The sequence below is a fragment of the Cyprinodon tularosa genome, unplaced genomic scaffold (assembly GCF_016077235.1).
Source record: "Cyprinodon tularosa strain WSP-4 unplaced genomic scaffold, ASM1607723v1 ctg509, whole genome shotgun sequence".
Taxonomy (NCBI): domain Eukaryota; kingdom Metazoa; phylum Chordata; class Actinopteri; order Cyprinodontiformes; family Cyprinodontidae; genus Cyprinodon; species Cyprinodon tularosa.
The window spans coordinates 603,889-617,303 of record NW_024039240.1 but is presented as its reverse complement, the minus strand read 5'-3'; the positions used below and the strand labels follow the sequence as shown (position 1 = coordinate 617,303).

Here is a 13,415-nt window from a genome sequence, read left to right as displayed (position 1 = left end):
GAAAGATCCATACATGATTCTTGTAACTATATAGACTAAACGTTTCCTTATCTATCTTAAAAGCCCTTAAAAAAACACATTTCCTTTCACCTGGTCAGTCGCAAATTGTTGTAAGTAGTTACTGGAGGGTCAGTTCTTGAGCAGTGTCCATTTATTCAATTTATTGTGGTTAAAACTTGGACTCAGTTGTCTGTATCAAACTGTGAACTATCCTAAAATGAATCAAAAAGGCTTTCAAAGGGTATTAACAAATCAGCATTAGGGTTAAAAAATGATCCCAACTTTCATTAATACCAATTGTTTTTATGGTGTATGCCTAAAATTTGGGCCTGTTCAACAACATCAATATTTCTCTTTTTCCATATCTGGGAGGAATTATGCAAAGTGATTTAAGACGCTTACATTAAATTGATTATTTATAGCATCCTGGAAATGGAAAGCCAGATTCATGCCTAAAGCGTATGCACTCATTAGAATTTAAACTGTACTGGTACTTCAATTTAAGATGTCCAAGATGATTGTAATCTCCACACCGTGATGTCATTATTCACGTCATAAAAAACTTGTAAAATATTCCCATGAACCTCTAAACACATCTATTGACATTACAGCATAAAAAAATGAATCACTTTAAATTTATTTTTACAAAGGTGCTTTTATTTAAAAATCAACACTACTATATACAGTACAATGATACATCTTCATAAACATGTTTTCCTTGATGCTGTTGTCAAGGTTGCAATGTTTTATAAAGCAACATGTGTTTTTCCACAGAGATGTCAACCTATATTGTGAGAAAACTTTCAAAATAAAATGTGGATTAGACATGTTACAGTAAGACAAACATTAAAGATCAAATAATTAAGTCCCCCCTAAAGTTAAATACACGAGAAGTTAAATAATCAACAAATAGTATATTATTTTTTTGGAGAAGTGATACGATTCAGGAGAAGCAGCCTGAGACTAATACTTTTAGTCTGCAGATGCTTTTAGAGGGCCCTGACATGAAAAAATATATGTATATGAGATGAAAATGGCAAACAGAACAAACCCAAAAGTATTCAAACACAATACAGATACTCTTATTATATGGTATTGGGCTGCTGAAATTTTTCAAAACAGTTCTTTGTTAATGCTTTGCCAAATCTGTAAACTGCTCTGCTATGGTCAAAATGCAGAGCCAGAAAGATACAGAAGGCAGCATGATGTACCACTATCAGGGAGCATTACAAGGCAGGAGGATCCCAAAGATCCAAACCTAACAAAATAACAGAAAGTAGACCTAAAGAAGGGGGTAACAGAGTGGGTGAAAAACTATCATTCTATTTATTCACTCCCTGCAGGGAAAAGTAGCGTTCTATTTTCAACTTATCCAGAGATCTAAAAATTAAGATCTATGACAGATAAAAGTTTTAGGAGGAGTGGAGGAATCGGTTGAAGGCGTTGTAGGCCGACTCCAAATCGAAGAGCATCTGCCGAACCTGATTATCATCCAGCTCATCTGAGGCAGACATACCGCTGAGAGTGGACAACCTGAGAGACAGTAAAAGAGAAAACAACCACTTTATGCTGTCCTTCCTCCATTCAAAAATAAACCTTTATTATGAGCAAAAACATAACGATTCACTCTAGTTTGTTATGCATTAAAAAAACAAGACATTTTACAGAAATAGAAATTACTGTATCAGTCAGGAGTTCACACACATAGTTACTGACTTATTTGAAGGATTTTTTCATGCAAACATGACCAATTATATATCTTTTCTATTAAGACAACTGTCCTAAGTTATTTCTGCCAATTTTCATAAGAGAAGTTGTCAAAAGAGCCACCAAGAACATGCTGGAAGCCTGTTAATGCCAGAAAAATGTGTGGTTTCTTGTAAATTTGCTCGGAAAATTTTAATCAAATATGAAAGGAAGTGTATTTACATATTTGAGCCTATATGTACAACATTTTCTTATCAATTTCTTTGTTACACATGTAAAACATTTAACAATAAAAGTTGATTCAAAATACTTCATTAAAGTCATAGGGAAGAGGCTGTTCCAACGGTTGTAGTTCCGATTTCTCGCGAATGATGCCTGACTTTACATGAGGTTCGCAAGCAAGTTTTGTTGTGGCCGGTGTCTCGGAAGCACCTTGCTGACCAGTTAGCAACTTTGTGCTAGAAGGTTCCCGGTGGGAATTTCCATTGGGACCAAGTAGCACTAAGCAACGTCACTGTCAAGGAATGCTATGGACAGCGAAAACATGCAAGAGGAAAGTTTTGTGTCGGAGGTCGTGGATGAGTCTCCTCCGCCATACATTTTTTATTTAGAGGAGGAAAGCGGGGACGAACATGTTGTGGAAGAGGACGCCGGGGTGGCAGAAGCTTGGTTTGGTGTAGAAGGCTTACAGCCATACACGTTTGAGCCCTTGCCTCGCAACGCTGCCAGTTCTGTTAGCTCTACGCCTGCCGAAGACACAGACGTCCATCCCCGTGAACACTGGGGAGGTAACTCTATGGTAAAGTGAATTGATTTTTATTTCCTACTTCAACCGTTGCGTATATTAGGTGTAACATATGAATCAAGATGCTATGACCGAGAAAATTTGATTGACAGATGACCGTTAACTGCCATAGGAGCCAATGGCTGTATCAATAATCCTCACTGAACCTTACCAGAGATTCACTTTGTCCTTAGCCTCTGAGTCTGGAGGCATGTTGCTCATCCTATTCATGGTTTCCATCAGCTCTCTCAGGTCTGGTTGGATCTGTAGCAAGATAAATAACCACAGTAAACTAATTTCCACTTTTGAACGTCTCATAGCATGTAGGTATGAGTATATTAAGTCAGAAGTACCTCATCCATGGCTCTGATCTCAAGTCTCAGCTTGTCCATAACAGTGATGAAGAGCTAAGTTTAAAAGATGATAGAACAGTTAAAGGAGACAGACAATAACAAATAAATTACTAGGGAAATGTCCGAAAATCCGATACATTGATCATGCTAAAGACATACAGAAACTATATCTGCGATACAACGGTTCTGGTTGCCCTTGTCGTCTTTGATGGTAATTGGCCGATCCTCCTTAATCCTCTCCATTGCAAGAGGGCAGTCGAGCTAAATCAATAAATTACAATTAGAGTTAAATCTAAGTTGGAAAACTTCTAAATCAAGTAACAGTTAAAAAGGAGTCAAAAATAATCAAAGACGTCTACTTACTCTGTATTTCCTGCAAAATTCATCAATGGACCCCACATCAGAGCCTTGGACCTGTTTGAAAGCAGCTTTATACTGAACCAAGAGTCTGGAGCATGCAGCTGTGTACCTAAATCAAAATCCCAAGATTACCAACACATACAGATGTAGAGAAAGATAAATGTGTTAAGCTTGAGTGGAGTGTCTTACTCATTGGGGGATACACAGTCTTTGATGTAAGCCTTTTCCAATGCCTGCAAGGTCTTTACAACGGCAAACAACTCTGCCATGTTGTCATACCTTAAGACATGTCACAGATAAAATGTTACAGAGATGATCTGTTTACCTTATCTTCAACAACTTTGAATTAAAGGGACACCTACTTTTCTCGTTCCCGTGCATTTTTGTAAAGTTTGACTTCCTGAAATATAAGAGGTTAAGTCAACGATTTATTATTGCAACGACAAATTTTTCTTTACAAAAACAAATTGTCTTAAGCTCATAAATTTAAGTGAAAACATTAAAACAAAACAGGTTCTTAAGGTTTTTCTTTCACATTTACGCAATAATCTAACTAACTTACCTCGTACAACTCAGGTTTATTAGCTGGTGCTGTGTAGAGAAAATTGATGAAGTTGAGTAAAATATTACAAATGAAAATACAGATTTATTATTCCTGATTAAATCATTAAAAATTTAATTGAACTATATCTCACCTGCCCCCACGCCTCCGCTGCCTGCTATTCCGTGAAACATGATGTCGATGTATCAAACGTTGGCCTGAAAAAAATATTTTGTATTTCACATTGTAACATAAAACAATGATAATCAATAAATTGTATGCAGCTTTTTTTTTTATTCAAAAGGTTTAGTATTTATGGTTGTTTAAAAGAAAATTTTAGTCAACTGTTGAAAACTGAACAATCTACACACAAAACAAATAACACCCCTCATTTTAGGAAATCACGTTTCTCTTTTTATTTCTATACGTCTATTATATACTCCAATCTCCAATAAGGTTAATAACAAATCCCCTACCAATTATTAAGACTAAACAACAAGCAATGGAAGTAAACAAAACATTTTCTGGGATTACCATAAGTTTAAGTACGACTTTAGAACAGCCTTTAGTCAATTAACACACAAAATAAATCATGACATATTATGTGTTATTTACTTTGGTAATATATTTTACCAAGGTAAATTATTTTGTCAATGTGATTCTTGACTGTATTATATAAATAAATTAATTATCTACAGGGCTTGGCAACCAAACTTTAAAGCCTTACTACATAAAGAAATAAATCTGGCTAGAAAAATTGACCTATTTCAACCGTGTTATCAACCAATGAGTGATTTATAATAAAATATAGGGAATTTGTGTCCATGTGTTTTTAGTCTTTGTAACATTCGTTTGTTTGTTACAAACGGAGCGACCCATAACAGTTGTTATGAAACGTTATATTAATATGTTTTTTTTAGGTTTTCATCGGATGTATCTTCAAATCTTGGCCTGGCGAAAAACTGTAGAGAAATGTACCGATCTTAGCATGACAAATGCATTCCCTGGAAACGACATAACTATATAATTGTTTCTTTATAAAACAGAAGTATTATCCTAATGTTTGTGATCTATTTTGTACAAAACGACATTTAATTTAGACGTCGAAACAGTCGAAGCTAACTCGTTAGCACTTCCTTAATGTACTTGTGAGCTCTAGCTCCGAGACTTAACTGCTTTTAATCATCAAACAGCATATAAAAACGCGTATGATGGTTAAAAAAAAACATTTCAACTTCGAAATATGTGTTTATACCAAATAAAAAGCTTAATAAAGACAAAAATATACTAACTTCACTCACCGGTTTAGTAAAATGCTATCGATGTAAACACACCCCGAGGCGAGGACTGGCTTACGTCAAAGTAATTGGTGGCCATCGCGCCTGTAAGAAAATCTCTAGAAGTATGTATTTTATATCTAAACTTTAAATGATATTCATTATTTTATTTAATTTCACACATTTATATACGAAGAAAAACACTTTTTTGGGCGAGTTTTAAATTAGCTGTGCTTTTAAACAGGCAAACGGCACGGACAGCTTACCGTTAAGGCGGCAGAAACAAAACTGAAGCGATTGAGCAAAAATACCTCTCTTCATTATCAAAGTTGGGTAAGTTGAATAATTTATTGTTCAGTTTATTTAAGAAATGAGGTTTCCTCAACTTTAGGTAACGGTTCTGAAGGGATATAAACATTTGGGATGAGGTTAAACATCAAGATGCGACTCTAATGCGAGGATGTCTGAAAGCTGTCATTTTAAGAAAATGTTTTTTCCTCTTGTTTATGTATAGAACGTTTTTAGAGAAAATAATGTAGAGTGGCATTTGAATAGCGATAGCGGTGTTATTTCTATCCTCATTTTATTATTTTCATTTAAAGTAATTCATTCTTTTTTTTATCATACTACACATGCAATAGACGTCCTTTTTGCTTATTCGATTGTTTTAATCACGTTTTGCATCATTTTATAGTCCATTATAATCTGTGATAATTTTGTATTTTTTAATTAAATTATGTACCTCATGATTCAATGTATTAAAAGTGTTTTTTGAATGCAAAATGTTTTTCTTTGTATATCCCTATCTGTATCTTCATTTTTTTTAGAGCGTTTCCCTGGTTTCTCAATATTATATAGCATTTTATTGTAGTTTTCTTTGTTTTCAAACAAGAAGAAAGCACAAGCAAGCTTTAATAAAACATTAGTTATTTTATTTTTTTAAATAAAATTATTTTAACAATATGAATAGTAATATATATTTTTTTATTTCTTGTTTCTCTGTAAATAAAGTCTAACTGATTGACTGACTGAAGTATTAAACTATATAAAGCAGCGGAAATATGACTATAACCATGGCCCCCAAAAGGTAAACGTGAATCCTGTTAGGATCATTATTGCTGTAATAATTATCTGCTAATGTGTATGATGTAAAATTTGATGATGTGGCAGACTGGAGATGTATAAAATGCCTTTTTAACTGTTAATCGGGGCCACTTCCTTCTTCTTCTTCTTCTTCTTATGAGATTTTATGGCGGTTGGCAAACTTGTGAAATGTGCATTACCGCCACCAACTGATATGGAGTAAAGCAAGGAAACAGGAAACGATTCACCCCCCCCAAAAAAAAAAAAAAAAAAAAAAAAAAAAAAATACAATAAAATAACCTGTGTAACTTAAACCCACATAATACTAAATTATACTAAATTACATTTGCCCGTATAATTTTAATTTACTCTAGGTCATCGTACCTCTGCCAGTTTCTGATGGTCCCATTGGTCTTTCCATCATGCTTCCAACCATCTCCCAGTTCATATCTTTAACATCCAGATATTTTTCTGCAGCCTTCACTATTATTTTGATTTTTTCTGTTTTTTTTGTCGTCTGAGCAGTACAATTAATCACTTCCACCATGAAAAGAACAAAATTTGTCTTTTTAACAATTAGTGAGTCTTCATCAATTTTTAGAGATTTCTCTAGAGGTTTGGAATTTGCTGTGTGTTGAACTGTAGGTTTGGGTTTTTCTGACTGAGATGGGATCCTTTTTGCAGCTTCAGCATAAGTTATTCCAAGCTCAAATTTCATTTTTTTTATTTCTTCAGACCTTTTGCTTGCTTCACAGCCGCGATAAGCAGCAGTATGTTCTCCACCACAATTACAGCATTTTATTTTAGCTTCTTTTCCACATTTACCATATTCATGTTCTCCTGCACACCTTCCACACCTCTGTTTCCCTTTACAAACTGCTGCAATGTGTCCGAATTTTTGACATTTGAAACATCTCAATGGTGGTGGATTGTAGATTTTGACATTGTAACTGATGTAACCGATGAATACTTTGCTTGGTAATTGCTCTTCCTCGAATTTAATTAGTACAGATAAACTGTCAGATCTTTCTCCGTTTCTTGTTGTTTTTAACCGTTTTACTTCTTTTACTTTTGCACCGCTTATGTTTTCCAGAATCTCTTTTTCAGAAATTTTCAGAGGAACTCCTCCAATGACTCCCCTGCTGATCTTTTTGTTCTCCATTAGGCTGCACTGAACTCTTATCCCGTCAATTTTGTTAATACGTATTGCTTTGCCTTGCTGGGCGCTGTCTCTGCAGTTAATTAGCAGGTCTCCACTGTACAGAATTCTGGCACCTCTGACTTCTCCAACAAGTTTATTGATGGTTTTTGTTAAGTGAACCGGATTCCAGTTTGTAAAAGAGTCTGCCTGATTAACGACTTTGAATATGACTTTGAATTCATTTTGTTGTGCTGTGGAATGTATGGATTGATCATCACTGGATTGTTCTGAACTAGATTCCCCTTTAACTGATCTCTGTTTTTTCCGCTTTTTCTCATTTTTTGATGCTGCTATCTTCCAACCTTCATTGTCACTATTTCCCTCTTCCATCCCACAAGAATCGCTTCCTGTTTCCTCACTACTCACGGCCCAGGACATTTCTCCACAAGCAGAGCAGCTTCAAAACACGCGCCATGCACCAAACGACCCTGCCTGTAGTCTTGCAGCTGTAACGTTAAAGAGCAGCGCGTTGTCGCAAAAATCCTGCCAAAGGTACGGAATCCTGATAGGGTCATGGGGGCCACTTCCTGAGAGGTGGGCCCAGAGCTGAGCAGCTGCCATTCTCTAAACCAAAGCGATTTCTCTGATCTGAGTAAGATTACAATTTCTATCAAAATATGTTGTCATGTCTCCTGTTATTTAAAGAGTTTTTCCTGAGTGATCTCTTTTTCAGGGAAAATAACCGGAGAGATAGAGCATCAGGGTGCATACACAGAGCCTATCTTTAACAATCCTTCCTGAATGTTTTGCAGATATTTTTTCCATCATGAAAACCTCTAAGGCAGCACCACAGAGCTCACCACAGGCAGAATGTGGAGTTTGGTTGGACACTGTGCAGCTGAAAGCAAAGGTTAAACAGGTGATGATGATAATAGATGTTTTCTACAGAAATGTAATCCTTACCTTGGTTTCCTCTCTTACTGTTTTTTTATTGATAAATCTTTTTATTTTTCAGAAACACCCTCCCCGTCCTATCTCTAAACTGCTGAATCCTCTGGCTGAAGGAGGGGGTTACAGTTTAGCTGTAGCGCTAAACTTCACTCAAACCAAAATGGAGATGCCAAAGACTAAACAGAGCACCATATCAACTTTTTTCTCGTCTAAGCAAAGAGGTAAGCAGCCAGCTACTTCTTAAAAGGTGCATTTGTTACCCAAATAAAGTTGTAATGAAAAAAATATTGCAAGTGGTGTTTTCCATGTCACGATTCTTATGTTTGATAGACCTACATCAAAAATTGTAATAGCTACTTTACAAAATGGTTTTATTTCAAAGACTAAGTGCCTTTTTGTTTTTGACATCCCTGAAAGTTCCTATTTAAATCTTCTGCAATTCAAAGTCTGGAAAAATAAATGCAGTTAGATTGAGATATAATTGTTGAAAAAGAAGGCATAATTTTGAAATATTTGTATCCCCATAATTATGTATTTAATTGTGTATCTGTGAATTTGTCTCTTTTTATTCAAACCGCTTCTATCCACACAAAACCGAACTGGTTGGAAAAATCAATAATAGATTCATTGTGAAGTAAAATTATTTCATTTTAAATGGCAAAAATAGGTGGATTCTGGAATTTGTGTTTGTAAAACTTGATAATTGTTAATAAGAAATGTGTAGAAAACCCATAGAAAAATATGTATAAATGTGTTGAAGCTGCATTGTGATACATGGCCTCACTTTTAACTTGTTTACATAATAATTTCTTCCAAAAGTTCTCCATAAGCCATCTTCCACTGAAGCATCAAACCCGGATTCATTTCCGCCCCCGCCAGTGTCCATCGCAACTGAACCCTCAACTGTTTCATCTGTGAGGAAACGAACGCGGGAAATCTGCTTTGACAATACGGACTCAGAGGAGTGTGATGCTGGTGTGTGCTGGGATTTGGAAAATGAAAATGTTGCACAGACAGAATCAACAACTTGGCAGAATGAAAGAAACACATCTTCAGCTTTATTAAAAAGTGATTCTGTAGAGGGCAAACCGCCTCAGTGCAAGAGGAGACTCCAAGAGGTGTCGTCTTATGATAATCAGACGTCTCTGCAGCCATGGAGTCAGGACCCTCTGCTAACCTGCAGCGAGGAATACGTCTGCTCTGGGTCAAGTTTTCTAGGTGTTCAGAATTCAGAACACTTTGGAAATCTAATAGATGTGGAGGGAAAAACATCAACTCAGAAACCTGCTGAAAACAGTTTCCGCATTAAAGAGGAGAAAGAAAACAGCAGGTTACTCTCCCTTAAGTCCCCAAGTAAACAAACTTTGTCTCATTTTGGAACTCTGTCAAATCATAAGCGGGCAGAAGAGAAAAACGCGTCACCACAAAAACAACCTGAGCAGTCAGGAAACAATCGTGTAAAAGACGCACATTTTGACTCATTGTGGAGAAAACCAAGAAGCTCTCCTCTTAAGAAAATGCTTAAATTCAGGGAAGCAGATGAAGAGAGTTTGGCTTCGTTGTTCACTCAGGACTCGGAGGGCTTCAGGGTGATAGCACATCGAGGTCTCCAGACCAGGAGTCCACTCAAGGATCAGAGTAACCTGGGCACCGGCTTGGTTAGGAGCTATGCTTCCAAGCCTTTGATGAAGAAGGAGGAGGAGGACGAAGAGGATGAAATGCTCTTCACCCAAGACTCTCAGGGAAACATGGTGATCAAACACTGAAGCAATGCCTCTGTGTTCAAACCAGGAGGTTGAAACATCATTCCTTTTATTGAAAAAAAACAACAAAACTTTCCAAGTCAGAATTGATGGATTTTATTTTATTTTGTTTAAAAAGTGATTAGCATTACATTGATTTATTCTAAAATAACCACTAGTTACACGTATATATTTCTACCTGGTGCTCTAAGTTATATTTTATTTTCACAAACTAAAGTGATAAACATAAAAAGTTCTTAGTTCCTCTACAGAAAAGTTTACTTTTTGAGCATTTGATTTTGAGAGTAAAGCAGCACAACCAGCTGAACTTAATTCTGTTACTGTTCACAGCAGCTAAATGCAAAAAGCATCTCTTAATACAAATAGAAATCAGCTTTAATGTATTAGATAAGAATATATGACTAATTGATCCTTTACTTGTTAATAGAAATGTTTTGAATAAATTTTTTTTTTATGATGTAAAGAGCAGATACTTTTTTTTTTAGAATTGAAATGTCACTCTTGTTATGGCACAGGTATGTAACTATCATACTGTAACCTGAGCAATTGTTTTAACAGATTAAAGGTATCAAACACTAAATGATGATGTCCTTATCTATTGCATCCCTTTTACTTTTCACACCTTTTCCACATTCTGTGGAAACTGCAAACTTCAATATACTATGTTGGAATTATGTAAGAGACCAACACAAATAGTTAAGCCCAATTGTTCCATAAAATTTATGCATGTTTTATCTTTTTATAAGCAAAAATCCTGAGTGTGTTTTTGCCTTGCTGCAAATTTTCATCCAAGTTTTACGTCTGGATTTAAACTGGGTCATGTAAACATTCAAACATGCTCTGTTAAAAGCTATTAGACTGTAGATCTGATGTAAGTTTAGTGTTGCTAGGGAAAAGAAAGGGAACTCTACCTTTTAGCTTCATCCACCTTTTTATAAATCTTCACCAGCTTCTCTGTACCTGCTGAAGAAAATCATCCCTACAGCTCCCATTGCCATGTTTCAGTCCTGCTTTAAAATAACTCCTTATCAGTGTCGTATTTGTTGTATTCATACCCTTTAAATCAAACAGATTTACTTGTTTTTTAACATGTTAGGCTGTATCTGAAAGTAATTACTAGTGCTAAATTTTATGCATGAGTATGAGTCAAAGGGGATACCTAGATACCCAACATATTAGTGAAGGTTTTGCAAAGCGTATCATTTTAAGAGTTCAATTTTTTTTTTTTTTACTTTTTTATCTATACATGAAACTGCAATAAAATGTCGTCATTTGTTGCAGAAGTTAAAAAAAAAGGTAAAGAGGTTTGAATGCTTTTGCAAGAGATTCCTGAGCTGCAGATCAGCCTGCGATCTCAGTGGGTTCTGTCACCAGCTTGGAGCCATCCCAAACTGTCTTGAACTGCTCTGGGACGGGAAACTCCTTCTGCAAAGAAAAGAAAATCAGGAAGGTTCCCGTTAGTGCACCAGCCAAATGTAATTTCACCTCCATGTGATGTTTATCTCAGAGTCTGGAGCCTGCCTCCTGTTCTCTCACTCACATAGTCATCTTCTCCTACTGGGATCAGGATGTTCATCTCGGAGCTCTTGGCACTAACGATGTCGCAGTTCAGAGCCGCTTTACTCAGGTAGACTTGGCAGCCCTCTGTCTTGTTGATAGAAATGGTGGGAACCGTTCCCAACACCTGCAGAGATACACCATCAGAGTATGAAATCATCTGGCAGACCACTGACTCATGTTAAAATACTAAGAAACAACACTATTATGCCGTATAACAGTCAAAAAAAAACACAATATCATGTATATGTCTATTTAGTTACGGTAGTTAAGATTTATATTATTGCTCATATTGTTTTAGTATTATTAACATATATTTAGAAACTCAACTTTAAAATGTAAAAATTATTTCAGTTTTTGCAGTGTGCCATAACATTTGACTAAAAACTGATTGGTTGATCTTAACACAAAGTTATTTCTGTACCAATCACATTCAGTAATATAATTCTTCTGCTCTTTCAGTTAAATAGGAAGCTAAATTAATTGTACATTTCTCGATATATCTTGACCCTTGTCACTGTCTATTTTTAAAAGTTGTCTTAAAACCTATTTTTCTTATTTGGCTTTTAATACAGCATGAAACTTTTTCTATTTTTGCGTTTTTTTTAATTGTTTTTTTATTTGTTTTAATTACTTGATTTTATTATATATTTTTTTATTCCTTTAAACTTCTATGTTGATTTTATAAAATTTTAACTTTACCTGATATGTACAGTACTGTACTTTGTGGCAGCTGTGGTATTTTAAAAGGGCTTTATAAAATTGAGTTGATAAAAAAGACTAGAAAACATTTTATTTTTTAATATTTTAATTAAAATATTAAGGAATTCTAAATAATCGATAACTGGCCTATGTGAGAACCAGCGTAATAGTTCAGATTAGGTATATATACTGTAGATAAACCTACCTGTAGCTGAATGGCTCTGGAGTTGATGATCTCTACAATTCCTACAGCATTCTCAAAGACCAAACCAAGCTTTTTGCAATTATCTGAGGAAACACAGAACAAACCAAGCTGTGGAAAATTTTCATAGAGGTGTATAATTAGGGCTCTGTGTCTGGGCGGCTCACCTACGATAATGGAGTTAATTTTGCCCTTGATCTGCAGGGTGGAGTTGCTGCAGCCAAATACGTACACCACCTGTTTCAACTCCGTCTCATCGATCACCAAGTCGTGTTTCTGCTCAAAGTTTTCCTTCATCAAAGAAGAAGTATATTTAAAGTGTGCTTTGATAAACATGGTAAATTGGGGCAATAAGGATTAAAATGCATTGCATACCACTCTCCACTTTTTTCCTTCCAGCTCCAGCAGAGGGGGTCTTTTCTGTGCAGCTGCTTTTACAGAGCTCACAGGCTTGGGGTCCTTGTTTTTCCCTGGTGATGCTTGAGAACGGAGGTTGGGGTTCTTATGAGTCTTCTGCTCATCTGAGACATGCTTTAGACCTAAACATGTGCATGCACATCTCAGTAAATTAGAATACCAATAAAGATTACACTTATTTCAGTTGTTGTGTTCAAACAGCATAATTTGAAAAACGGTAAATTTGATTTACAGGGTAATATCTATTTATTTTTTGGTAACTAAGTATCTCAAACACTTTGAATGTTATGCCAGACAAATAAATAATACATAAATGTTTGGTTGTTGCAAATTATGACCAACTCAATTATGAGGAAGATCAGTAGCCTGACTGTTGTCTTGTCCAGTAGGCAGGTTTTTATAACCTTGATAAGGGAGAAAAGCTAAAAAAAAAAAAAAAAGGTCCTCATGGAACAGTTTGTCTGTTTATAGAGAGCAATGTCAAAGGATATAATAGAAAGTTAAGTGGAAGGAAAAACTGCCGCAAAAAAACAGATTCATAAACAACAGGAAGAAGCAACAGCCTTGGAAGAGCCAC

The 13,415-nt window shown here is 35.6% G+C and overlaps 3 protein-coding genes across 4 annotated transcripts in view; 1 reads left to right on the top strand and 2 right to left on the bottom strand.

The window, feature by feature from the left end:
- Positions 1-635: 635 nt before the first annotated feature.
- On the bottom strand, positions 636-5,138 carry vps28 (VPS28 subunit of ESCRT-I). Its single transcript, XM_038303233.1, has 10 exons — positions 5,047-5,138; positions 3,900-3,963; positions 3,767-3,795; positions 3,567-3,604; positions 3,394-3,483; positions 3,208-3,313; positions 3,004-3,105; positions 2,845-2,898; positions 2,664-2,755; positions 636-1,533 (listed from the first exon to the last, which is right to left on the bottom strand). The coding sequence occupies exons 2-10, from the start codon at positions 3,937-3,939 to the stop codon at positions 1,413-1,415; spliced, it is 672 nt and encodes a 223-aa protein (XP_038159161.1). The 5' UTR covers positions 3,940-3,963; positions 5,047-5,138; the 3' UTR covers positions 636-1,412.
- A 127-nt stretch (positions 5,139-5,265) lies between these two features.
- LOC119795309 (aurora kinase A and ninein-interacting protein) lies at positions 5,266-10,640 on the top strand. Its single transcript, XM_038303231.1, has 4 exons — positions 5,266-5,355; positions 8,059-8,165; positions 8,262-8,418; positions 9,017-10,640. The coding sequence occupies exons 2-4, from the start codon at positions 8,073-8,075 to the stop codon at positions 9,961-9,963; spliced, it is 1,197 nt and encodes a 398-aa protein (XP_038159159.1). The 5' UTR covers positions 5,266-5,355; positions 8,059-8,072; the 3' UTR covers positions 9,964-10,640.
- The window catches only part of cap2 (cyclase associated actin cytoskeleton regulatory protein 2), a 29,070-nt gene continuing 25,695 nt past the window's right edge, over positions 10,041-13,415 (bottom strand). For both annotated transcript variants that reach the window (XM_038303230.1, XM_038303229.1), the window contains 5 exons: positions 12,797-12,960; positions 12,589-12,712; positions 12,425-12,507; positions 11,501-11,644; positions 10,041-11,385 (listed from right to left, as the gene is read on the bottom strand). In XM_038303230.1, coding sequence (XP_038159158.1) covers positions 11,302-11,385; positions 11,501-11,644; positions 12,425-12,507; positions 12,589-12,712; positions 12,797-12,960 — 599 coding nt within the window. In that variant the 3' untranslated portion in view covers positions 10,041-11,301. The remainder of the gene's footprint in view (positions 11,386-11,500; positions 11,645-12,424; positions 12,508-12,588; positions 12,713-12,796; positions 12,961-13,415) is intronic.